Source organism: Dasypus novemcinctus, chromosome 26, assembly GCF_030445035.2.
Source record: "Dasypus novemcinctus isolate mDasNov1 chromosome 26, mDasNov1.1.hap2, whole genome shotgun sequence".
Taxonomy (NCBI): domain Eukaryota; kingdom Metazoa; phylum Chordata; class Mammalia; order Cingulata; family Dasypodidae; genus Dasypus; species Dasypus novemcinctus.
Window position 1 is genome coordinate 8,293,123 of NC_080698.1, and position 27,105 is coordinate 8,320,227.

At 50.5% G+C, this 27,105-nt stretch overlaps 1 protein-coding gene across 1 annotated transcript; it reads left to right on the top strand.

The window, feature by feature from the left end:
- Positions 1 to 165: 165 nt before the first annotated feature.
- On the top strand, positions 166 to 27,074 carry PTPN23 (protein tyrosine phosphatase non-receptor type 23). Its single transcript, XM_004449723.4, is given in 26 exon segments — positions 166 to 355; positions 11,483 to 11,557; positions 18,235 to 18,362; positions 18,596 to 18,672; positions 19,346 to 19,395; positions 19,538 to 19,669; positions 19,970 to 20,050; positions 20,128 to 20,259; positions 20,346 to 20,393; positions 20,774 to 20,830; positions 20,965 to 21,023; positions 21,196 to 21,275; positions 21,382 to 21,496; positions 21,591 to 21,656; positions 22,011 to 22,156; positions 22,480 to 22,791; positions 22,881 to 23,035; positions 23,119 to 23,270; positions 23,348 to 23,527; positions 23,619 to 25,389; positions 25,467 to 25,651; positions 25,763 to 25,867; positions 25,941 to 26,079; positions 26,165 to 26,278; positions 26,358 to 26,636; positions 26,638 to 27,074. Coding segments are annotated over 26 exon segments (4,923 nt in total). The 5' UTR covers positions 166 to 271; the 3' UTR covers positions 26,839 to 27,074.
- Positions 27,075 to 27,105: the final 31 nt, after the last annotated feature.

The window sequence follows — 27,105 nt, forward strand, 5'->3', positions numbered from 1 at the left end:
TGACTACTATTCCCAGAGTTCCTCTCGTCTCAAGAAGGAGGAGCCCCCTAGACCCGCTGGCAGCATACAAAGCATGCGCAAGGGAGATAGCGCATGCGCAGAAGGCTGAGCGGGCGGGGCAGGGACTGCATCTCCCAACAGGCCATGGGGGCATTTTTCATCCCCGCGTGACAAGTAACTTCCGGCGCGGAGGGGCGGGTCGGTGCGTTTGCCTGGGCCGGGCGCGGAGGAGCGAGGGGAGCGGCAGGGTGGCCGGCTGGTGCCCGCCGCCATGGAGGCCGTTCCCCGCATGCCCATGATCTGGCTGGACCTGAAGGAGGCCGGGGACTTCCACTTCCAGCCGGCCGTGAAGAAGGTGAGCGCGCCTCCCCCACGCCCCCTACGTCTCTCCGTCGTCGGCCAGCTGACGTGCGCGCCCTGCTTGCCCATCACCGCCCGGGGCCCGTCGCAGGGTCGGGTGAGGCCGCGAGGGCCGTCCGACGGCTCTCCTCAGCCGGTACACCAGCCTCTGTCCTCGCCCGCATCCTCGCCGGAGCCCAGTGCCCGAGCTCTGCCGGGGCCGTCGGCGCTTCTCCCCGAGGCACCGCACTTCCTCGGCGTGACGCTGAGGACGCGGCTCTGCCCCGCCCCTCCTCCACGCCAGCACCGCCCCGCGGGGGGCGGCCCTGGCCCACCTGGTGGAAGGGCTGTGCCGGGCCCTCGAAGCGGTCAGTCCACAGCCTGACGGGGATGGACGCTGACGACAGCTCAGGACGATGTTTAAGAAGGGAGCCCCGGTGACCTCACAGCCCAAGAGCTGCCTGACCCCCTGCGGAGGGGCGGGGGGTGCCTCTCTGTCACTTGGTACAATTAGGTATAGTCTCAGAGGAGGAAGAACCCTATTCGGAAGTCCCTTTGGGCCAAAAGATACAATTCCATGTTATTTTGGGGAGGGTGGTGGGTTTTTTTGTTGCTTCCCAGAGGGCATGAACAGTTGTAACTGTCGGAGAGAACTTACCCTCGTTGTGTTCAACCTTCAGTTGGACAGACCAATCAGGTCTAGCGTTGACTGAGGCGGGAGACCTCTGGAGAAATCAGACAAGGCTGGTACAGAGAGGGGCCAGGTTATGGTGATTGCCTGCCCCCCTCCCCCGGTGGCATCTGGCTGCTTTGGGAGGGTCACCTGGTAGCATTGAGGGCCAGAGCAGAAGAGAACAGGAACGACCAGGAGGGTGTTTGCAGGAGAGGAGCCATTTGGTTTTAGCCCAGCAGCTGCCAACATAAGCCCCGGACAGTATAGATGGTGCTCCACTCAGCAGGTGCGTGTGAAATGAAAGAGAAAGAAAATGGGTTAGAAGGAAGTTTTCCAAGAAGCTGTCTCCCTTCCTCTCTTCACACTGCTGCTGCCTTAGTTCAGACACTAACAATTCGTTTGTATTCCTTTGAGTCCATTGTTCAGCCTCTTTGGACCTCCTTCCTCATCCCTAAAACCAGGAGTTTAGACTAAATGATCCATTTCATTGCGTTTTCCCCAGACTCTTCATTGATCTCTTCTTCATTTGCTCTTTCATACCAGTATACTTAGATGAATTTTTCTAAAACACAACAAAACCCTTCTGTTTTTTTGTTCTTACAGAATAAAAACTAGTATCCTTAGTTTGCCATTCAGAGTTCTCCCTGACCCGGCCCAGTTCTTTCAGCATTTATTGAGATTCTACTCTGTCCTTCTGATTCAGGTATCTGGGATACAGTTCTGTAATAATCTTTTCACAGTCAGCCACTTGCTGTTCCCAATGCTCTGCCTTTGCTGGTGGAATTTCTACTATCTAGACGAGCTCTCATATTTGTCCTGTGGCATGGGAACAGGGCCCTTCTTTAATATCTGTATATTGGTTCTGCCCATCTTTCAAGGTTTAACTTAAGCTCTGTCTCTTCCACAAAGAGAAGAGACTTAATTCTTTCATCTGGTTTAGTCTCTCCAAACTTGTCTGAATTCTCCTAATGATTTTCATTCTTTTGCTGGTGATAGTTATGTGTGCTATGTCTTAATCCCCCTATTCAATTGCAGGTTTTCTGAGAGGCCATCTCCATGTTCCTTACAGCCTCTACATAATTGTCATTTAGGGAAATGTTCTCAAATGACAATTCAGAGAGAATTTAGAGACAGTGACTATAAATATGTGGAAGTCTGTTAGATAAAATCTTAGCCCAGAAACTCTCAGGAGATATTTTTGTTTGAACTTAGCCTTTGCTGTCTGGTCATTTCCTCCTAGCCAGCAAGGTATTGGGTGAGCACCGACTGCCCTTGGGAGACTTCAGGAGAGGAGTTGCCTATTAGCCATTTAGCCTGAGGTGGTATCCCATGCTTAAGAAGCGATTCCTATCCTAGACATAAACTTGTTGTCTTTCTTCTTTAGGATAGGTTAAGACTAGCATGTTTTTACATGAACCCTTGAAAAGAAAGAGCAGTTTTTGGAAAGGATGGTCTCAGGAATGGCCACCTCCACTCAGGATGTCCTGGAACTCACCACCCTTCTTGCAGAGGAGAGTCTGCAGAAGCCATTGCAGCCTGAGGACTCTTCTTGACCTGGGCCTCCCTCCCTAACCCTAGACCCTTGGCTCTGCCTTCTGCCCCTTCTTGTACTCTTGTCCTTAACTGCCCTTTCTCTGAGGTATGGGAACCTCCACCTGTGACTTGGAACTGAGGGGTAGAATTTAGTAAAAAATGGTTCTGTTGAGATCAACCTGTTGACCTGTATGCTAAGCACTGGTAGTACAGAGGAATAAGGGACAGTTCTTGTCAAGGAATTCCTAGTCTGCAAGAGGAAATTTAAAAATTAGAATGGTGAGATTAGTGTAAGAATAGAAGTATGATCTGTTCACAGAAGTACCAGCCAAAGGAGGGGCCATCAGGAAAGTCTTGCCAAGGAGGTAGGTTTTAAAGGATTAATAGGAGTTTTCAGATAGTCAAAAGGTTACTTCATGACAGCTGGGGTTTTGACAAATCCTTTCATGTTGGTAAGTATTGGCTTTTACTCCTGGTAGACATGCCTTCCCTTGTGGAACAATGTGAAATAAGAACCATGAGAAAAGCAAGTTGATTTTGAACAGCTGTGCCAAGCTTTGGGCTAGGGTACCTAGGTTCACCTAATATTTTGGTGTGCTGCTGGTCCTGCCCCTTACCTGTGCGTCAGAGCCCAGAGTGCTAACTCAACTGGAAGCTGAGAAGAGGATAACTCTTCTACTCTTCATCAGTGAGTGATTTTACCCCATGTTTTAGTGTTTGAAGTTCTGCCCTCTTCCCATTCCAAACACCTGCTCTCAGCCAGCTGCACTGGAGCTCAAGTTGGACTGAGATGTTGCATCCATCCCTGGTTCATTCGTTGAACAATATATAGTGCCTGTGTACCAGTCCTGGGAATAACAGTGGTGATAAAAATCTTTGCCTTCACAGAGCTTATTTTGTCCTGGTCCTCAAGGGCAGGTGTATTGTAGCTGGCCCTGCCCAGGGTGGCAGTGGAGCCCACCAAGTGGCCTCACAGCCTCTCCCCTCCCCCTGTCTGGCTGGACTGGTCTCTCTCACTCTCCATTTCCTCACCAGGCCTTTCTAGAGAAAATGCTGCTGTTCAAAGCTTGCTACCAGCTCTCATCAGCCTGCCTTTTAACCTTACTCCTCTCAGTCCTCCCCTGCGGAGCTTTCAGCACCCTTCCTTCCACATCCGGTCATCGCCCCTGCTCCAGCCCTTCCTGGGATGCTCTTCTCTCTTATCATCCAGGTTGAACACTGCTGCCTTCCTCAGGGCCCCTTCAGCTGCCCTGGCAATGGTGGTTCCCTCCTCTGAAGTCACACAGGCCTTAACCACCCCTAACGCTCAGCTGACTTGTACCACAGAGTGCACACTCTTCTTACTGTGCGTCTTACTCACATCTAGGTAGAGCTTTTTGTGTTTGCGGACTCTCTTGCCTTTCAGATTTCCCAGAGGACAGCTGATTCTTTTGAGAACTTGCTTACACACACACATACACACAAAGGGAAATGAGAAGACTAAAGCCCTCAAAGGCCTTTGAGTACTCAGCAGTGAGATGTGGGGCACTGCTGGTTACCTGTGGTAGTGACCGGTCTTGTCTTTTTTCTTTCTTTTTTTGGTCTTGTCTTTTATCACAGATTTGGAGTCCACCAGAGTCTGCCTGAGCCTGTCTGCCCACTTGTGCTTCACAGTAGAATGGCTTCAGACACAGATGACTGGATTATCCAGTTCATTCTTCTCTCTCTTTTTTTTTAAAGATTAATTTATCTCTCCCCCCCCATTGTTTGCGCTCTTGTGTCCATTCACTGTGTGTTCTTCTGTGCCCGCTTGCATTCTCAGCAGCACTGGGAATCTATGTCTCTTTTTTTGTTGCGTCATCTTGCTGTGTCAGCCATCCATGTGTGTGGCACCACTCCTGGATGGGCTCCACTTTTTGCATGGGGTGTCTCTCCTTGTGGGATGCATTCCTTGCACATGGGGATGCCCTACACAGGGGACACCCCTACGTGGCATGGCACTCCTTGCATGCAGTAGTACTGCACATGGGCCAGCTCACCACACAGGCCAGGAGGCCCAGAATTTGAACCCTGGACCTCCTATATGGTAGGCGGATGCTCTGTCAATTGATCCACATCCGCTTCCCAAATTCATTCTTCTTTTGATCTCATACACCAAGAACCTAAATCCATTTCATTTAGGGTTTAGGCCAGACTCTTTCCTTTACTCAGAAGTAATAAATACTTTTATGTAGGGAGTGCTTAGCAAGTGTTGGTTGTCTCGTTCTAGTGCCCTCCAGATATATAACTTGAGTCCTCCTCACTTGTAGTGTTCAGACAGACTGAGGTGCCATTCAGAAAGAAGGTAGGAGACAGACCTTGAGTGTCCTGTAGGGGTTAGATTTGGGGGGGATGAAGGTCTAGTCTCATCCCCAATGCTGTTGGCCTGTGACTTAAGACTCTGCTTGCCGACATGGACCAAGGGCCAGAGGGAATACTTCTTCCTCTGAAGACAATCTCATTTGAAATCCAGTAGCAGAGAATATATTGTATATTAATTAACAATACTTTCTGTGGGACTCAGCTTTTGTGTGTGTTTTTATGGAACAGCCCAAGGAGTGTCCCATATTTGAGTTAACCCTAGAAATGGAGAAAAAGAAGCAGTGTGAACACTGGTAATGCAAGCATGTGTGGTGCCTTTTATTGCCTTTTCTTCTTGATTTATTGCTTTAATTAGCACCATGAAATTCCAAGATGTTATATCAAATTCAGAGCAAAAGTTAGACATCTCCAGCTCCAAGGGTGGGCAGGATGGGAGTAGGGAAGCATGCACAGAAGAATGAGAATATGCTAGTGCCAGAGAAGGGTGAGGCAGAGGGAATTCCCTGGTTAGGAGAAGGGAGATCTGACTTGGGGTCCTAGCACTGCCATAGCTCATCTCTAGTTTCCTCTTTCTCTATTTGTAAAATAATGGCAGGATACAGGGCAGATGTTCCCAGTGATCTCATGTAACTACAGAATTCTGTGCCATTTGTTGCTTGGTAAAAATGCAGAGTTGCATCATGGGAGTAGTACAGACATTGGAATTAGACCTTGGTACAGATCCTGTCTCTTCCGTGCAAAAGCTGGGTGACTTTTCAGCTATCACAAATGATTACATAACTAATCTGATCCTCAGTCTTTTCACCTGTAAGATGGAGCTAATATCATAAGCTTGTGGGAATCAAATAGTTAATGCACCCTAGTATAGCATTTGGCATGTTAAATAAGCAATATTTTTAGCTAAGCACCCTCTTTCCCTGTTAGAAGATAATTAAAGTCTCCATGACAGCACTGTGAGTTGATACAATAACCTCATTTTACAGATAAAAAAACCAAGCCCAGATCTCAGTTAACCCAGTGGCATGACCGAGACTTAAAACCCTGTCTTGATATTTCTCTCTGGAGATGGCCTTTCCATTCTCCTTTACTGTTTTTCCCTTGCAACTCCTTTCTTTTTTATATTTTCAGCAGCTCTTATCCCTGGACATGCTCTTACCTTACATAGACCTTTCCATAGGTCTCTTTTTGTTCCCTCAGAAAAGAATCCCCACCTGTTCCAAAGCCTGGCTGGGCTTGGAGGTTCTCTGGTTTCCCTCCCACTCCTCACTGCCGTTAGAGTGTAGGTACTCTGGGGAACTGTCAGTGCCTTCTGGTTTCTCACACTGGGTCTCTGGTGACCAAGGTCCAGGTTTGACTTGCTGCTGGGCCTTTCTTCTCAGGCTATGCCTTTGCTGTGTTGTGAACTTTGATCTCCAGGTCAGACTGCGGAGCTCTGCAGTGTAGGCAGACTGTAGAGAAACTGTGAGAAAGTCTCTGTCCCTTACTGTAGGACCTTCAGCCAGCATCTTTCCTCTGTTCAGTAGGGAGTGATTAGCAGGATTTTGTCAGGGTTTAAATATCCTGGCTGTTGCACTGACTCACTATATGGAGGGGGATTCATTTTTCATGCCCATTTTTCGGAGTTCTTTTTGAGAACAGTATTTAAAAAGCAAATGAATTGGTCTAGTATGTTAAGAACATATGCTATGGAGCGTAAATGCCTATTTTCAGTCAGGTGAAGCCTTGTTTCTCTTATTCCTTTGGCCTCTATCCCATGAGAACTCCAAGTTTTACTTTTATAAGCCTTTTCGCTGTCGTAAAGTGGGCAAACTAAAACCCCATTTAGGGAAACGGACTTTGGCCCAGTGGTTAGGGCGTCCGTCTACCATATGGGAGGTCCGCGGTTCAAACCCCGGGCCTCCTTGACCCGTGTGGAGCTGGCCATGCGCAGTGCTGATGCGCGCAACGAGTGCCTTGCCACGCAAGGGTGTCCCCCGCGTGGTCACGCGCAAGGGTGTCCCCCGCGTGGGGGAGCCCCCACGCGCAAGGAGTGCGCCCGTGAGGAAAGCCGCCCAGCGTGAAAAAGAAAGTGCAGCCTGCCCAGGAATGGCGCCGCCCACAGTTCCTGTGCCGCTGACGACAACAGAAGCGGACAAAGAAACAAGACGCAGCAAATAGACACCAAGAACAGACAACCAGGGGAGGGGGGGAAATTAAATAAATAAATAAATCTTTAAAAAAAAAAAAAAAACAACCCATTTAGATAGTCAAGTTTTACATCATAACCCAGGCCAGACTTTATATTTGTGTTTTGTGTGTGTGTGCAAATGGAGAGGGGGGTTGGAGCTGTTGTCTAGAGTGGGGATTGTTAACCAGGAGTCCCATAAAGGCTTCAGAATACCCATGAGCCCCCTAAAAAGTAAGGCAAATTTTTGTGTTTGTGAGTGGTTGAATATTTCTAGGGAGATTTCTTTCATAGCTTGATCATATTCTTAAAGGACCCACGAGAATCTAAGAACCGCTGATCTAGAGGAAGGTGTTTTTCAGGTACCATTTAGCCATTCAGCAACTCCTAAAACAGTTGTTTTCCAAACTTCTAACAAAAGTTGAAAGAATAACGCAGTAATCAAATACTACCTAGGTTTGACATTTTACCATATTTGTTTTATCCCCATGTATGTGATATATATATAGTACCCCCTTAAAAACTCTTTAAAAGTAAGAGTAAGGGCATTCTATATAACTGCAGTTTACCACACCTAAGGAAATCTATAATTCCCTATTTATATTTAAATTTCACCTATTCCCAAAACATTTTTTAAAATCTTTTTATTTATTAACAATTTTATTCAAAATCACAAAAATGAAGGAAGAGCAAAAGGCAGCTCAACAAGTTATGGAAACATTACTCCTAAAAAGTTGTTCAGGCACTTTTATGTCATCTAATTTCAACTGCTAACTCAGTTCCTCTAGTGTTCAGAAAGATACACAGATGAATACAGATTAGTTAAATGACTAGTCAAGGTCTCCTTATTAATCGGAAAAAATGAAGAGAAAAAATGCTTCATATCTCACAAAACCAAACCCCACATTTTTTTAATGTTTATAATTAATATGGTGCCAACTTTGCTTTTGCTACAAAAATATTAGTGTTGTTAACTATTGTCCATAAAAGACATTAGTTATATTTTCCCTTGTATCATCACGTTCTTAATACCCTGTAGTAGAAAACATCCCTGTATTTATATTGTTAGCTATAATCCTCATCTACTTCTGAAATTATTGTTATGCATTCCCAATATTAAACTCCAGCTGTCCTCCAATTAGCATTAATCTTCCTAGACTACCCATTTCAATCACATCCATAAACCAAGCGTTTGTTACATTCATTATGTTTTCATCAAGTCCAACCATTACAACATATTTACATTTGACCTTATTAAACATTCTACATACTCTAGCATCTTCTCCCCACTTCTCATCTCACATTCCATTTCCCACCAACCTACACTTTATAATCCAGTTTTGTAAGTCTACTCAACTGTATTTAGTTCATATCTGTGAAAGCATATAATATTCATCCTTTTGTGTCTAGCTTATTTCACTCAACATAATATACTCAAGGTTCCTCCCTGTTGTCATGTGCGTCCCCAATTGGTTTCTTCTTACAGCTGAGTAATAGTCCATCATATGAATATAACACATCTTGTCTGTCTGTTCATTACTTGATGAACACTTAGGTTGTTTCCATCTTTTAGCATCTGTGAATAATACTGCTATGAACATCGGTGTGCAAATATCTCTTCATGTCCTTGCAGTCAGTTCTTCTGAATATATTCCTAGTAGCAGGATTGCTGGATCATATGACAGTTCTGGTTTTTTTTTCCCTATCTGGATGCATCATTGTCTTTTTGGTGCATCGCTTTGCCGTATGGGGACCTGTGCCTCTGCGGGTGGGGGTATGACAGCTCTATGTTTAGTTTCCTGAGGAACCACCAGATTGTCTTCCATAGAGGTTGCACCATTTTACAGTCCTGTCAACAGTGAAGGAGTGTTCCTATTTTTCCACATCCTCTTCACACTTGAAGTTTTTTTTCTTCTAATAATGGCCATTTTGTATGGTGTGATATCTCACACCTTTACCTCATTGTAATTTTGATCTGCATTTCCCTAATAGCTAGTGATATTGAACATCTTTTCATGTGTCTTTGGCTGTTTGTATTTCCATTTCAGAAAAATGTCTCTTTAATTAATTATTTTGCCCATTTTTTAATGGGGTTACTTGTCATTTTGTTATTAAGTTGTTTGATCTCTTTAAATAACATGGAGATCAATCCCTTGTCAGACATAGGCTTTTTGAAGATTTTTTTCCCGTTGAATAGGCTGCCATTTTACTCTCTTGACAAAACCTTTTGAAGAACAAAAGTATTTAATTTTGTGACAGTCTCATTTATCTATTTGTTCTTTTGTTGCTCTTGCTTTAGGTAAAAGGTCCAAGAAAGCACCAGCAGGCATGAGATCTTGAAGATGTTTTCCTTTTTCAAGATCTTCTTCTAAGAATTTTATTGTTTTAGTTTTTATATGTAGGTCTTTGATCCATTTTGAATTAATTTTTGTGTAAGGTGTAAGATAAGCGTCCTCTTTCTTTCTTTTAGATACGGATATCCGTTTCTCCCGCACCATTTGTTGAATAGGCATTTCTGACCCAGCTCAGACAGCCTTGTCAAAAATCATTTGACCATAGATGTAAGGGTCTATTTCCACACTCAAAATTCACTTCCATTGGTTAATCTATCTTTATTCCAGAACCATACTGTTTTTACCAGACTTTAATATTCTTTAAAGTCTAGAAATAAGAGTCCTCAAACTTTGTTCTTTTTTTTTTAAGGATTTATTTCATTTATTTCTCTCCCCTTCCCTCCCCCTGTTGTCTGCTCTCTCTGTCCATTTGCTTGTGTTCTTCTGTGTCTGCTTATATTATCCAGCAGCACTGGAAAACTGCGTCTCTTTTTTGTTGTGTCATCTTGCTGCATCAGTTCTCTGTGTGTGTGGCGCCACTCCTAGGCAGGCTGCACTTTTTTCATGCCGGGCGGCTCTCCTTGCAGGGCACACACCTTGCTCGTGGGGTACCCCTTCGTGGGGGCACCCCTGTGTGGCACAGTAATCCTTACATGCAGCAGTGCTGTACGTGGGCCAGCTTACCACACAGGTCAGGAGGCCCTGGGGATCGAACCCTGGACCCTCCCCTCCATATGGTAGCAGACACCTTTAGCAGTTGAGCCATGTCTACTCCCCTTTGTTCTTTTTAAAGATATTTTTGGCTATTTAGGGACCCTTACCTTCCCAGATAAATTGCTAATTGGCTTTTCCAGTTCCACAAAGGATATTGGAATTTTGATAGGGATTATATTAAATCTATAGATCAGTTTGGGTAGAATTGACATCTTTTTTTTTTAAATTTTATTTTATTTCCCCTTTCCCCCTCACCCTTCCCCTGCCCTGCTGGTTTTGCTGTCTGTGTCCATTTGGTGTGTGATCTTCTGTATATTTCTCTTTTTTTTGTCTTCTCATTTTTTTTCTCCTCTGTGATTTAGCGGGATTCAATCCTGGGGACCTCTGATGTGGAGAGAGGTACCGCATCACCTGTGCACCTCAGTTCCTGGTTTCTGCTGTACTTTGCCTTGGCTCTCCTCTTCATCTCTCTTTTGTTGCATCATCATCTTGCTGCATGACTCTCTTGCTCAGGCACTGGCTCGCTGTGTGGGCATGCTTTCTCTTTTTTTTTTTTTTTACTAGGAGGCCCTAGGGATTGAATCTGGTTCCTCCATATGGTAGGCAGAAGCCCATTCATGTGAGCCATATCCGCTTCCCAGAATTGACATCTTAATGATATTAAGCCTTCCAACCCATGAACACGTTATCCTTCTACTTATTTTAGATCATCATTGGTTTCTTTTAGCAGTGTTTTATAATTTTTTGAATGCAGGTTCTTTATGTCCTTAGCTAAATTTATTCCTAAATATTTGATTCTTTTATTTGCTATTGTAAATGGAACTTTTTTTCTAATTTCCTCCTCAGATTGCTCATCAGTAGTGTATAGAAACACTTGATTTTTGCATATTAATCTTGTATCCTGCCACATTGCTGAAATTGTGGTGGGAAGGATGGGTCAGTGAGGAAGTCTTTGCACACCCACTCTTGTTTACTGCCCCTGGCCTACATTTGCTGTTGGGCTAGGGGTATGGTTGTGACCAGAACACAGCAGGGCCCACTTGTTGAGGGAGGCTTGAGTTTGTGACTCCTCTTAGGATTGTTGTTAGATTCCGTTGCAGGCAGCTGAATTCTCTGGCTTCCTGCACTGGCAGAATTCTAGGCTTGTAGGCTTGTGGAGGACTAGCCTAGGTGTTTACTCAGGCCATCCAGTCTGATTTGATCTTGCTCAAAGGAAGAGGCTCTGCTGGCAGGCATCTTGTTCCTTCCCAGTTTATTGAAGCAGAGTTCCATGGTGGTCCAGAAAATGGGCTTGGGCGATGGATCTGGACTCAATTCTCAGGCTTGGTTGATGATTGCTGAGGGCTCAGAGGATTCCTTGGTTTACAGACCTCTCTCTCTCCCTAGTTTGTGCTGAAGAATTATGGAGAGAACCCAGAAGCCTATAATGAGGAACTGAAAAAACTGGAGTTGCTCAGACAGGTAAGAACATAACATTTTTATGCAGGCACAAACAGGATTGGTTTGATAGGTAAAGAAACCTTAAAACTGTGTTCTTATTTTAATTTGTTATTCTTTTCTCTGCAATCATAATGAAATTAATGGTAGAAAATTTTGAATACCAAAAAGTGAAAAAGCACAACAAACTAAAAAACAGCAAAATCAATCTTTAGGTTAAAGCCCAGAGAGACAGAGCAAAAACCCTTTCACAATTTTTGTGTGTTTATCTATATACATATAAAGGTAGAAAACCAAATAGAATCATAGTACATTACCTGTACTATTTTGTGGCCTGCTTTTTTTACTTAACAACATATTGTGAATGTTTCCATATCTATGAACATATGACAATATTATTTTTAATATGATCATTATATTCTGTAATTTAATTAGCCTTGGAGGACATTAGGTTATTCCAGTTTTTCACCATTGGAAAAAAATGCTGAAATAAACCCAGGTATATGCATATTTGGGCATTTGTAAGATAGTTTCTCTGGGAATTGGTGGGTGAATGTGGACACGGTTTTTCCAGCTTACACCCCCAGGAGGGTATACCTACTCCTGTTCTTTTTTGACTCTGGCCATCTGATAGGTGAAAGGATACTTAATTTCAATTTTAAGGTTGTACAATTGTTAAATTGTTTGTTACATATCTTCCTTTATGAATTGTCTGCTAATGTTCTTAGTCCATTATTCTGTTGGGGTGTTGCATTATTTTCTTGTTCATTTATAAGACTAATGATATTAAAGGTGCTCATTTGTCATATATGAGGCAGCTATTTTTTCAGTTTTCTCGCTTCATTATTTTTGGTTTGTTTTTAATACAGATTACAAATAATTACTTTAAATGTTTATGAATCAGGTCCATCCCATTTTTCCCTTTATAGTATATGCCTTTGATATGCTCTTAGAAAACCTTCCTCACCCAAATAAGATATAAAGTCTCTGCTATTCTTCCTCTAGTACTTGTATGCTTTTGTTTTTTTTACCTAAATCTTTATTCTATTTGGTATTTATTTAAGTTCAGTCAATCTTAATCTGCAGATCTGACTTGCAGATTCCATATTTGTGAGTTCACCTGCTTGCTAAAATTTATCTGTAAGCCCAGAGTCAAGACTTGCTTTTCTTTCATGGTCATTCGTGGACATGCACAGAGTGGCACAAAATTTGAGTCACCTAACGTGCGCATTCCCAGCTGAAGTCGAACAAGGTGGTGCTCTGCCGTTTTGATTCAGCTCTACTACTGTAAAGAGATGTCCTTTATGTCATCTATTTTATGCCTTTTTGTGTGCGTGTACTTTTTGTTGAGAGTTTGCTGTTTACAGTCGCCCCATGCATAGTGCTGAAGTGCTGTTTTGTGTTCCTCAGCACAGGAGGGCTGTGGTGTGCCTTGCAGAGTCCTGCTGTAGAGCAGCTTTGTTCAGGCATGAGGCAGGCTGCTGCTGGCTATGAGTCAGCGTTACTGAACCAACAATACATATTGAAAAAGGTGCATCTAGTCAGAAACACACATAAAACGAAGTTGTGTATTGACTGTTGACAGTGATAAGGTGATCCCAGGCTCGGGGCACCTAACCCTGTATTTCTTCTAGGAGCAGTGGTTCAGTGTTCACTAATTCACTGATATGGCTTTATAGAGCAAAACTACTGCAGATAAACAGTCACCTGCACATGATGTGTGATGGGAAGCTCGAACTTAACTTTTCTCCAGACTTTCTCCACTGTTTTGAAGTACTTTCATGTGCTTAATTCTTACCTGCTTTGTGTAGGCATATATTAATAACAGTTTGGGTCCACTTCTGGGTTTGTTGTTTTATTCCACTGTCTCTTTCTCTGCAGGCCCACATTTTAAGTATTGTATCTGTTATACATCTTACTAGCTGATAAAACTAATTCCTGTTAATAGCTTTTCTTTTTCAAGCTTTCCATGTTTATTTTCATATGAATAATCCTCAAATAAACTTAGAGCCTTTTTGTCTAGTTCCTCAAAATAGTGTTGGGAATTTTGTGAGCTCATTAAGTATACAGATTAATTAGATGGAAGTAACGTCTTTATGAGGTGCTTATCTCTCAGGGAACAGGTTATCTACTCATTACTTGATTTTTTTTTTCATACTTGTCAGTAAAGATCTGTAATTGTCTTCATGTAGGTTTTGCATATACTCTGTTAAGTTTATATATTTTTTTTGCTGTTATTGAGTGTCCTTCCTCCTCTCCCATTATATTTTTCACTTTTTATAGTTGGTGTAGAGAGAAGCGGTTGAGCGATTTATTTTGTTAATTTCCCCTATACTTTCTATAGATTTTAGCTTATTTTCTTGGGTTTTCTAAGTACAGAGGGAAGTATATATACAAATGATAACTTTGCCGCCTTCTCTCCAACAGTTGTACCCAATACTTCCTTTTCTTGCAATTGGCAAGTACTCCCAGAAAAATGTTAGATATATAAGTAAGCATGTCCATCTCGTTTTGGAATCTGATGTGTCAGCTCTAAGCATGTTGTGCTGGTTTGAGGTGGTCTGTTTTGGCCTTAGGGGGGCACAATGGTAGTGGGCCACAGCCGTGGGGGCACGATGCTCTGCACAGTCACTTTCTTTGTATTCCTGTGAATTAACAGCTCATAAAACCTTACTGTGAAAAAAACTTGGAAAATAAGAGAATTTTAAAAAATACAAATCATGCCTGTGAACAGCCATTGTATTAATACATATTTGTTTTTTAATTTAAAAAGCCATAAGTTAAAATGGCATTGCTAAGGGACTGTTAGGTTAAACCCATATAATTGTCAAAAGTTTGGGTTAATGTGGTAACACAGTTAATGGAATAATAGGTATGCAAATCAGACCTAAAAAAGTTGATGTAGGCCCAGTTCTCTCATGCAAGAAACTATTCTCTGCTGCCTGAGAGCACTGTGAAAGAGTTGGAAGCAGTCTGTAAAGACTGGTTGCCAACTTGCTTATTTCACTTTTGAAAAATGTGAGTTTGAGCAATGGAAGGCAGCAGCTGATTAGGGGAGCTGGTGTGAGTCTATTGCAGGCCTTCTGGATGGATATATTTCCAGCCATTTCTGAATCTGGTGGAAGTTACCAGGTCTTTGCTGGTACTAGCTTCTGAAGAACTGATACAGAAAATGTTTTCACTTGGTAGCCTAATTGAAAGTGTATACAAAATTAACAGGTCCCATATATAACAAAAATAGCCCTCAGTCCTGCTGGTTTGATGCACTGGGCAGGTAATCCTGCGGGGCTATACCAGGTCAGGTTACTCACGCACAATAAGCACTAGCAGCCAATTCCTGCAGGAGACACTAACATCCCTGGTACCCAGACCCTGCCAGGGCAATGCAGGGTCACACTGTCAGACTTCTAACAAAAGCAGAAAGGGAACTACAGCACTGCATGAAATAATTAGGAAGGAAGTACATAAAAACATACTATGTAGGGAAGCAGATGTGGCTAAGCAGTTAGGTGCTTACCTACCACGTGGGAGGTCCTGGGTTCAGTTCCTGGTACCTCCTGAAGAAGATGAGCAAGACAACGAGCTAATGCAATGGGCTGGCACAGCGAGCTGATGCAACAAGATGACATAGTGAGATGATTCCATGAGGACTCAACAAGGACACACAATGAGAGACACAACAAGCAGGGAACAGATGTGGCTTAAGCAACTGGGCACCTCCCTCCCACATGGAAGGGTCCCAGGTTCGGTTCCTCGTGCTTCCTAAAAAGAAGATGAGCAGACATAGCATACAATGAAGAGCACACAGCAAACAGACACAGAGAGCAGATAGCAAGTGCAAACAATGGGGGCGGGGGGAGGTGAGAAATAAAATAAATCTTAAAAATCTCATGTTTAAAAAAAAACATAGTGTGTATTTGTAATTTATTAGAAGCTTTATTACCTGACTTTCAAAGAAGGTGACACTTCTGAAGGGAAGGTGAGAATTGTCAAAATGGTGAATCACCTTGCTTGCCGCTTGTGTTTCTACTTGAATAGCAAAAGGTTTAAGAGAAACTTTTGTTTACGATTTCAAAATGTAAGAGATCATATCTTTTTCCGAGGGCAGGGATAATTTGTTGGTATGTCTGTATATATTAAGGAAAAATTCTTTAAATAACTGTATAGATTGAATTCTGAAAATAACTATCTGAAACAAAGTTTGAAAACTAGTGAGATAATCTTGACACCCTGGCACTCCCACCCTCTCACACAGGCGCATGTGCTCACAGCACATTCTAGGCAGGCGCTGCTGCCAGGCTTGAGGCAGCTCCTTCAAGTCCCGGGCAGGCACTGCCCAGAGCAGTGGGCTGGAGAGAGCTCTGGCCCAGGAGCCCAGAGACTTGGGGGGTAGGGGGAGCCCCCCAGGCGTCATCAGAAAGGACAGGGCAGGCACTTCCCTTCCCGGGTCTTGGCTTATTCATCCTGTGTAGGAGTTAGACTACATGGGTATTTCTTAAACTTGTGAAACCACAGGGTAAGCTTTAAAAATTTCTAAACTCAGCAATATAGAAAGTAAAAACAAAATAGAGTATCTTTTTTTTTTTTGAAGATTTATTTTATTATTTATCCCCCCCCCTCCGTCTGCTGTCTGTTTACATTTGCTGTGTGTTCATCTCTATCCTCTTGCATTCTGTGGCACCGGAATCTGTGTCTTCTTTTGTTGCGTCATTTTGCAGCGTCAGCTCTCGGTGTGTGCAGCGCCACTTCTGGGCAGGCTGTGCTTTTTCATTTTCGTGCAGGGTGGCTCAATGCGGGGTGCACTCCTTGTACTTGGGGCTCCCCTCTGCGGGGGACACCAGTGCATGGCATGGCACACCTTGTGTGCACCAGCACTGCGCGTGGGCCAGCTTACCACACAGGCCAGGAGGCCCTGGGTTTGAACTGTGAACCTCCCATGTGGTAGGTGGATGTTCTGTCAGTTGAGCCATGTCTGCTTCCCAAAATAGAGTGTCTTAATTAACTATTTCAGCAGTTCTAGAACTAATGCTGGTCTGGTTTCTAGTTTGAAGAGAGCACGGTGACGTCCAAAGCAGAGACGGCAGAAGTCACTAACCTTTTACCACAACCCTGTGGCTGCCGTGGAAGGAGGGGAGGTGGGCGTAATTTGGGAACCCTCAGGCAGTTCCCTCTCCTGATCTGGCCCTCTCTTTCCTCATCTGTAAAGCTGGAGCTGGAATAGTTGTTCCTGTAAGAAACTGCGGCTGGTCAGACTGACAGGGTGGCCCGGAAGCGTGCTGCATTCTTGGTCTGATTAAAGGGGTTGGTGGATCTGTGTGACCTGGGAGGAGGGTTGCGTCCATTATTTCCAAAAGGTGATTTTCGGAAATGCAAAGGCAAATAGTTTAAAAATACTTTCGTATGTGCTTTAGTGAGTGTTAACATAGGTATAGCTAGCATAGCAGAGCTGTGATTTCACAGGTGTTGGTGCTTAGGAGGTGTTTCCAAAGGGAAAAAAAAAATAGGTTGAAAGGTTTTGAGTACCAGTGGTATTTGAATATGGCAGCGTTTATGATGGGGGGGGGGGGGCACGAATGACTAGACTTGAAAAGGCCAGGCAGTGTGACAGGCTTCTTGGGGTGGCAGCTCAGCGTGGCCATGACCATCCTTGTCCTTTCATGGGTCCTCAGAGGCCTGACCACAGGGGCATTAGCACTGCTGTGTGAAGAGGAGACTGAGGCCCAGAGGGGAACTAGGTTCTCCCCACGACACTGGGGAAGTGGTGTGGGTGGGACCAGTGACTAGTGCCAGACTCCTCCATGCTCCAGTGTCCCAGAGGGCTTGTGGGCCCCTTCCCAGAGCACCCAGGCTCAGCTCAGCCCAGCGCTGGAATGCCGTGGGCAGGCCTCCTCGGGGCTGGTGCTGGGCCTGGGCCTGGGCCTCTCCAGGAGGCGGGGCGGGTCTGCACAGCGCTCCTCGCCCCCATTGTGCACCTGCTGCACCGAGGGGATAGTGCTCATTGGCGTGGGGAAGGGGTGGGTTTTTTGCTTTTTTCCCAAAAATAAGGATAGTTTTGTTTATTGTAAAAATTGAAAATGTTTAATATAAAGAAATTGGAAGAGAGGGAGATCACTCAGAGATAATTGCTTAACATTTTGGTGTACAGTCTTCTAGATATTTCCTTTTTTGTCTATGTACCTACTTGGACTTTGATAACTATATGACTTTACATAAATGAAATCATACCATTCATCTGTTACATATGAGTTTTGCTCAACTGTATGTCCTTGACACCTTAACATAGCAAGAAATAGAAGATCCATGTCTTCTGTTGTCATAGCTGTATTCTCTTGTGCGCATAGCCCTGAAATAATTGATTTAAACAGTCCTCTTGAATGGAAATCTTGGTGGTGTCTGTGTTTGGCCTTGCCAGTCATGCTGTGATAACTGTCCTTGCCTGCACAGCTTAGCATTTGGTGTTCCACGTATCTCTTGCTGTAGAACTCTGGATCTAAGTTAAGTACCTGAAAATGTTTGATCCATGCTGTCAGCTGCCTTCCAGAGAGGTGGTACCAATTCATAGTCCCAGCAGCCCTCGCTGGTGGGATGGTTTGTGGCGTGGGGCTTCTTCAGATCCCTTGATACACCTATTGGGTGTTTGTGGGCGGCCTGCCTGCCTCTACCCTAGGTGATGGCAGGCCTCTTCTCCCATCTGCCGCCAGAATGCTGTCCGTGTTCCACGGGACTTTGAGGGCTGCAGTGTCCTCCGAAAGTACCTGGGCCAGCTCCACTACCTGCAGAGTCGGGTCCCCATGGGCTCGGGCCAGGAAGCTGCCGTCTCTGTCACCTGGTGAGAGCAGCAGACAGGGCTGGAGGGAGCCTGGGGTAGCCCAGGGGTGTCTGGGCAGTGGGGATGCACCTTCCCTCTCTCCCCTTTCTTCTCGCTGTACAGGAGGGGAGTGGCCTGGTGTAGTTCCCCAGGCCTCCCCCCTGACCCTGCCCTGGGGTGGCTGGTCCCCTTGCCTGGCCTCAGGGCCCTGGCCAGCCCCTTCCCTCAAGCTGACTGGGGCGGCATGTCTGCAGGACCGAGATCTTTTCAGGCAAGTCTGTGGCCCATGAGGACATCAAGTACGAGCAGGCCTGCATTCTCTACAACCTTGGTGAGCTGCCTGACCCCTCCACAGCCTTCCCCATGGCCCAGGGTCCCAGCTCAGCAGATGGGCTGTTGGAGGGAAGAAGTCTGGCTTCTGACCCCTCCTCTGCCTTCCCACTGCTCTGCCATTTCCTCGGCTGTGTTCTGGGCCCACAGGGAGCTGCCCTGCTGGGGAGGGGCTGGGCCGGGCTGCTGCCACTCAGTGTTGCCACCAGGCAGGTGCTGAGACAGGGAGACATGGCCTCCTTTCTGCCCTGGCTGGACCCTCCTGTGGCTTTGGGCTTCCTCAGCAGAGGGAGAGCTGGGCCTGCCGTCAATCCCAGATAGCTTCAGCCTGGCTCCAGGAAGATGCCTGAAGAGCCCTAGCCTATCTTCTCTGTGGTCCCTGAGCTTCAAGCCTGGACCTCTAGGCTGGAGGACTGTAGACAGGGAGCCCTCCTTCCTCAGCCTTCCACCTCCTGCCAAGGACAGAGTAGGAGACCGAGGAGCTGGGCCTACAGAGTGGGAGACCGAGGAGCTGGGCCTGACCCCTGAGTCTCCCCGTTTACGCTAACCTTAGTGTCCTGGATCAACCGCCCCCAGTTCCCAGGTTTTTTTGGTCGTGGATAACAGCACTGCCCCTGACCTGGGTTGGGCAGCATGGTGGAGCAGCCCTGACACTGTGTCCTCTGCCTCCCCAGGGGCGCTGCACTCCATGCTGGGGGCCATGGACAAGCGAGTGTCCGAGGAGGTGAGGCAGGAAGGGCTGTGGACATCCCAGGGAGAGCGTGGAGTGCTTCACGCTCTGGGGCTGGACCGACCGTCCCTGTGGCTGTGGATGCAGGTAGCTCTCTGGCTCCACCTCTGGCACCGTCTCCCTGCCTCCCTCCTAGGGCATGAAGGTCTCCTGTACCCACTTCCAGTGTGCAGCGGGCGCTTTTGCCTACCTGCGCGAGCACTTCCCGCAAGCCTACAGCGTTGATATGAGCCGCCAGATCCTCACGCTCAACGTCAACCTCATGCTGGTGCGGAGGGGCCCTTGCTTTAGTGCCAGGCTGAGTCCAGAGGAGCTGGCCAAGGGAGGGGGCAGCCAGGGCTGGATCCCGGACTGGGCCGGGCATGTCCAGGTGGACAGGGACAAGCCGGGGCCTTGACTTTGGTCTTTCGCGCTCTGGGGTAGACTAGAAGCAGCAGGGCTGTGCTTCTTGGAGTTGGGGGTTGGGGCTGGAGGAGAGAAGACAGTGAGGAGGGGGTCCCTGTGCCCCCGTGGGGGAGGAAAGGGCCTCTGGGTGAGGAGGGAAGTGCATCTGCATTTATTGCCCCAGGGCCAGGCCCAGGAGTGCCTACTGGAGAAGTCGATGTTGGACAACAGGAAGAGCTTCCTGGTGGCCCGCATCAGTGCCCAGGTAGGGGCTGGCAGGTGGTGGCGTAAAGGACGTTGAGCCCTGGTCCCCACTGACTGGGCTGCCCTCCTGGCTGCCAGGTGGTGGATTACTACAAGGAGGCGTGCCGGGCGCTGGAGAACCCCGACACTGCCTCACTGCTGGGCCGGATCCAGAAGGACTGGAAGAAGCTAGTGCAGATGAAGATCTACTACTTTGCGGCTGTGGCTCACGTGAGCACCATGGCCACTGCGCTGGGCTGGGCTGGGCTGGGCTGCCACAGTGCAGGCAACAGGTCATGGCATCTCTTCTTTTCCAGCTGCACATGGGGAAGCAGGCTGAGGAGCAGCAGAAGTTTGGGGAGCGGGTAAGCGAGCTGTGGCGAGGAGGGGTCTCAGGACTGGTTCTATCCTGTTAGTGAGAGCCTCATGTGGTCCCTCCCTTACAGAATGGGGGAGGTGGTCTTTTCTCTGTCTCTCCAGCCCCTACTCCCCCAGTCACCACCCTGATGCAGGGTGGTGGGTGGGTCTTACTGTGTTGTCTTGTCTATGCAGCCTTTACCCCCAGGGCTCTGAGGAAGTGCGGTGGGCTCACCCCCACCCCCCTCCACATGGGGCCTGTAGTTGTAAGCCGTAGGGTGGAGTAGGCTGTGGGACTGACCTTGGTGCCATTGGCTGGACTTGGTCCGGAGGCAGGAGGGAGTCGGGGCCCAAGTGGGAAGGAACTAGCCAGCTCTGTTGGCTGCAGGTTGCATACTTCCAGAGTGCCCTGGACAAGCTCAATGACGCCATCAAGTTGGCCAAGGTAAAGTTGAGGGAGGTCCCAGCTGTCTTCTTAAGAGCCCTGATGGTGCATGATGGGCACAAGCATGGTGGGGGCCAAAGGGGTGTACTGGCGCTTGTCTTGGTTGGTGTTGAGGCCCTATCCCTACCCCACAGGGCCAGCCTGACACTGTACAAGATGCACTTCGCTTCACTATGGATGTCATTGGGGGAAAGTGAGTCCATGAGGCTGGGGTGGCTCTGGTTTCCTCTTGTCGTGAAGGGTCTCACTCTCCTGCCTGTGCTCTTGGGAGAGTGCCACCAGTGCCAGAGAGCAGTGGCCACATGGGAGGCTGGGCATCGGATTCCTGCTGACTCCCCAAGATTTCCCATTGTCCCCACGCCCAGGTACAATTCTGCCAAGAAGGACAACGATTTCATTTACCATGAGTCTGTCCCAGCACTGGACACCCTTCAGCCTGTCAAAGGTCTAGGAACTGAGGCGAGGGTTGGGGTTGGGGTGAAGGTGGTGGGAAGAAGGGAGGCTCCGGCTCCAGGCTGGGCCTGGACGCCCCGATTCTTCCTCCCTCCCAGGAGCCCCCTTGGTGAAGCCCCTGCCAGTGAACCCCACAGACCCTGCTGTCACAGGCCCTGATATCTTTGCCAAACTGGTACCCATGGCTGCCCATGAGGCCTCGTCTCTGTACAGGTGGGTGGGTGAGGTGGGCCCTGCCCTCAGCCCTGGGGCCGGCGTGTCTCCAGAGACCCAGGCCTCCAGCAGCTGCTCCCTCACTCCCCTGCAGTGAGGAAAAGGCCAAGCTGCTTCGGGAGATGATGGCCAAGATTGAGGACAAGAATGAGGTCCTGGAGTGAGTTCACTGGGCCTGGGGGTTGGAGGCATGGGGGGGCATGCACCAGGGTGGGGTTTTAGGGCTGCCTGTGATGGGGCAGAAGAGTTCCTGGCTCTGCCCTCCCCACCCAGCTCCCCGACCAGAGTTGTAAGCTGCAAGTCACCTATCTTAAGGAGGATGTCCCTTCTTCACGCTTTTTCCAGCAGTGCCGTGGCACTGTGGGTTGCAGGCCAGACCTAATGGTAGAGGTTGGGCATAGCGATTTGCCCTCTGCAGGCCTCGGGTGGAGAGGCTACACTGGCAGGCTCGCTTTTACATGGGAGGAGCGGGGTCGGCACCCAGTGCCCACCTGGTCCCCTTGACCACCCCCAGTCAGTTCATGGACTCAATGCAGCTGGACCCTGAGACAGTGGACAATCTCGACATGTACAACCACATCCCGCCCCAGCTCATGGAGAAGTGTGCAGCTCTCAGCGTCCGGCCTGACACTGTCAGGAATCTCGTCCAATCCATGCAAGGTGAGCGGGGAGGGCAGAGCTAGCAGTGGGGCAGGAGTGGGGAAGCCATCGCTGCAGCCTCCCGCCAAGGGCCTGCCCTCCTGGGACCCATGGCCTTCTCCCTGTATCTCCTTCCCATGGTGGGTGGCGGCTGTACCTCTCCAGGCTTTGCTCGGCACACCTACTCTCCTGGATCTTCTTCCCTTACTGTGCCTGGTGTCTCCAGAGCATAGTGAGTGCTGGGCCTGGACACTGGCCCTCGGCTGAGCAGGCATTTCTGTCCCTTGGGGCAGTCTGCAGTGAGCACCTGGCCTGCTTGCCTTAGACCCCCACCCCACCCCCAGTGCTGTCAGGTGTGTTCACGGATGTAGAGGCCTCCCTGAAGGACATCAGGGACCTACTGGAGGAGGACGAGCTGCTTGACCAGAAGTTCCAGGAGGCAGTGGGCCAGGCTGGGGCCAACCCAGCAGCCCCCAAGGCGGAGTTGGCAGAGGTGAGGCGAGAATGGGCCAAGTACATGGAGGTCCACGAGAAGGCCTCCTTCACCAACAGCGAGCTGCACCGTGCCATGAACCTGCACGTCGGCAACCTGCGCCTGCTCAGCGGGCCGCTGGACCAGGTCCGGGCTGCCCTGCCCACACCGGCCCTCTCCGCAGGTGAGTGTGCCCGTCCCCGTGCAGAGAGGTGTAGCTGGGGGGTTCTGTGGCCTCACTGACCTGGCCTCACTGACCACTGCTGCCCCCAGAGGACAAGGCTGTGCTGCAGAACCTGAAGCGCATTCTGGGCAAGGTGCAGGAGATGCGGGACCAGCGCGTGTCCCTAGAGCAGCAGCTGCGGGAGCTTATCCAGAAGGATGACATCACTGCCTCGCTGGTGACCACAGACCACTCCGAGATGAAGGTGGGGTGCGCGGGAGAAGCTCTGGCACTGCACCGCCCTTAGGTGACGAGGCCTGAGTGCCCCTGCTCCATTACATTCCTCAGAAGCTGTTTGAAGAGCAGCTGAAGAAGTACGACCAGCTCAGGGTGTACTTGGAGCAGAACCTGGCTGCCCAGGACAACGTCCTCCGAGCACTGACAGAGGCTAACGTGCAGTACGCGGCCGTGCGGCGGGTGCTCAGCGAACTGGACCAAAAGTCAGTGCCCGGCCCCTTCCCCTGCCCAGGGCCCTGCTCCAGCTGCTCGCCTCATGCTGGCCCTTCTGCCTGGCCAGGTGGAACTCCACACTACAGACCCTGGTGGCCTCCTACGAAGCCTACGAGGACCTGATGAAGAAGTCCCAGGAGGGCAAGGACTTCTACGCAGACCTGGAGAGCAAGGTGGCCGCTCTCCTGGACCGGGCCCAGTCTGCCTGCCAGGCCCGTGAGGCTGCCCGCCAGCAGCTCCTGGACAGGTGGGTGTGGGCCTGGGTTGGGGTGCAGCTCCAGCCCATGCTGGGCTGGGGGGGGGGTCTGGCTCTACTTTCCCCCTCCCCTATCCCACAGGGAGCTGAAGAAGAAGCCACCACCACGGCCCACAGCCCCCAAGCCGCTCCTGCCTCGCAGGGAGGAGGGGGAGGCAGTGGAGACAGACCCTCCAGAGGAGCTGCGCAGCCTGCCCCCGGACATGGTGGCGGGCCCCCGGCCGCCTGACACCTTCCTGGGACCTGCTGCCCCACTCCACTTCCCTCCCGGCCCCTTCCCCAGCTCTGCAGGCCCGGCACCCCACTACCTTCCAGGCACTTTGCCCCCTAGTACCTACTCAGCACCCCCGCAGCTGTTACAGCCTGGGCCACCCCAGGCCCCAGGGCACCCTGCAATGGCCATGGCGCCTGGGACCGCTCTCTACGCGGCCCCTGCCTATACACCAGAACTGGGCCTTGTGCCCCGATCCTCCCCCCAGCACAGCGTGGTGAGTAGTCCCTATGGGGGGGTAGGGCCCCCCCAGCCTGTTGCAGGTCTGCCCTCAGCCCCACCTCCCCAGTTCTCGGGCCCCGAGTTGGCCATAGGGGTCCGGCTAGCCACCACCACCGTGGACAGTGTCCAGGCCCCCATCTCCAGCCACACGGCCCCACGGCCAAACCCCACCCCCGTCCCTCCTCAGCCCTGCTTCCCAGTGCCCCCACCTCAGCCCCTGGCCACAGCCTATGCCTACCCTTTAGGGACCAAGCAAGCCCTCCCAGCCCAGCACCGTTTTCCTCCCAGGATCCCCACAGGCTTCCCAGCCCCGAGGCTTGGGCACCAGCCCCAGCCCCAGCCCCATCCCTCAAGAGCCACATTTGGGCCCCAGCCCCCCCAGCAGCCCCTCCAGCTCCAGCATCCACACCTCTTCCAACCCCAGCCCCCAGCCCCCCTCCCCCCTCAACCCCCTTTCTCCTTTGCCCCTCAGCCTGGTGTCCTGGGGCAGCTGCCACCGCCCCTGCACACCCAGCTCTACCCAGGCCCTTCTCAAGATGCCCTGCCCCCCCATTCAGGAGCGCTGCCTTTCCCCAGCCCTGGGCCTTCCCAGGCTCCCCAGCCTCCCCTTCCCACCCTGGCCTATGGGCCTACCCCTTCCCCCAGGCCCTTGGGCCCTCAGGCAGCTGCTCTCTCCATTCGAGGCCCCCCACCTACCAGCCAGCCCACCCCCACTCCCCACCTGGTGCCTTCACCTGCCCCGTCGCCGGGGCCTGGCTCAGTACCTCCTCAGCCCCCTAGTGCAGAGCCGCCCCCATGCCTGCGCCGAGGCTTTGCAGCCGCGGACCTGCTCTCCTCCAGCCCCGAGAGTCAGCATGGTGGCTCGCAGCCTCCTGGGGGTGGGCAGCCCCTTCTGCAGCCCACCAAGGTGGACGCGGCTGAGGGCCGTCGGCCACAAGCCCTGAGGCTGATCGAGCAGGATCCCTACGAGCGTCCTGAGAGGCTGCGGCAGTTGCAGCAGGAGCTGGAGGCCTTTCGGGGCCAGCTGGGGGACGCAGGGACTCTGGACACTGTCTGGCGGGAGCTGCAAGATGCCCAGGAGCATGATGCCCGCGGCCGTTCAATTGCCATTGCCCGCTGCTACTCCCTGAAGAATCGGCACCAGGACGTCATGCCCTATGACAGTAACCGCGTGGTGCTGCGCTCGGGCAAGGACGACTATATCAATGCCAGCCGTGTGGAGGGGCTCTCGCCATACTGCCCGCCCTTGGTGGCCACCCAGGCCCCACTGCCTGGCACAGCCGCCGACTTTTGGCTCATGGTACATGAGCAGAAAGTGTCGGTCATTGTCATGCTGGTGTCTGAGGCTGAGATGGAGAAGGTGAGGTTGGGCAGTGTGGGGGGGAGAGGCAGGAGGGACCCTGGCCATCGGCCCTGACTGCCTTTGTCTGTCATCAGCAAAAGGTGGTGCGCTACTTCCCCACAGAGAGGGGCCAGCCCATGGTGCACGGGGCCCTGAGCCTGGCCCTGAGCAGCGTCCGCACCACTGAGACCCACGTGGAGCGTGTGCTGAGCTTGCAGTTCCGGGACCAGAGCCTCAAGCGCTCCCTCGTGCACCTCCATTTCCCCACGTGGCCTGAGCTGTGCGTCTGCCGCCCTGGCGGTGGTTGGGAGGGCTCGGGCTGTCTGCTCCTCAGGGAAGGTGGTTTGGGCATCACCCAGGCCTGGCTCACGGACCTTACCTTGCCCTGCAGAGGCCTGCCCGACAGCCCCGGTCACCTGCTCCGCTTCATCCAGGAGGTGCACGCGCACTACCTGCACCAGAGACCCCTGCACACGCCCATCGTCGTGCACTGCAGGTAGGGAGTAGGCTGCCCAAGGGTCCCCCACCGGTGGCTCCTGCCCAGGCCTCATGTCCCCTTCCCACTGCAGCTCTGGTGTGGGTCGCACGGGAGCCTTTGCGCTGCTCTACGCGGCCGTGCAGGAGGTAGAGGCTGGGAACGGGATCCCCGAGCTGCCCCAGCTGGTGCGGCACATGCGGCAGCAGAGGAAGCACATGCTGCAGGAGAAGGTGAGGGCTGCAGGCGCTGGGCTGGGCCCTCTGCCCTGGGCTGACAGGCCCTGCTCAGCTGACCCGGCCAACTGCACCCTTGCAGCTGCACCTCAGGTTCTGCCATGAGGCGGTGGTGCGCCACGTGGAGCAGGTTCTGCAGCGCCATGGCGTGCCTCCTCCCTGCAAGCCCTTGGCCAGCTTGAGCAACAGCCAGAAGGTAAGGCAGGAGCCTGGGGGTGCAGCTGGACCAGCTGTAACCTCGTGGATCCCTCCTTCCTCCACTTCTGTCTTCTCAGAATCACCTGCCTCAGGACTCCCAAGACCTGGTCCTCGGTGGAGACGTGCCCATCAGCTCTATCCAGGCCACCATTGCCAAGCTCAGCATCCGGCCAGCTGGCGGCTTGGATGTCCCAGCTGCCAGCCTGCCAGGCCCTGCCGAGCTCCCCACCCAGCCTCCAGCCAGCCTCACCGAGTCCACCCAGGTCCCAGCCTCCTCCCCACCCCCTCCCTCTTCACCCCAGCCTGAGGCGCCCCAGCCTGAGGAGGAGCTGCTGGTGCCTGAAGCCCCCAGCCTGGGGCCCCCCCTCCTCCTCCTTGGAGCTGCTGGCCTCCCTGACCCCCGAGGCCTTCTCCCTGGACAGCTCCTTGCGGGGAAAGCAGCGGATGAGCAAGCAGAACTTTCTGCAGGCTCATAACGGGCAGGGGCTGCGGGCTGCCCGGCCTGCCGATGACCCCCTCAGCCTTCTGGATCCGCTCTGGACACTCAACAAGACCTGAGCAGGCTGCCTTTGCCTTTGGGGCCTCACACTACATCTTCCATGCCTACCTGCCTGTGCTCAGCAAGGCCCCTCACGGTGGGCCTCTTACCCAGTCCTGCTGCCTTCAGCCGCGGCCTGGCCCGGCCTGCACTCCCATGGGGTGGTGACACGTGGGCCTCGGGTCAGGTTCTCCTGCGTGGGACCTGACATTTTTCAGCTCTTTGCTACTGAAATAGTAAACCAGTCTGTTCTGTGGCCCCTGGTGAGTTCATTACTGCAGGAAGGG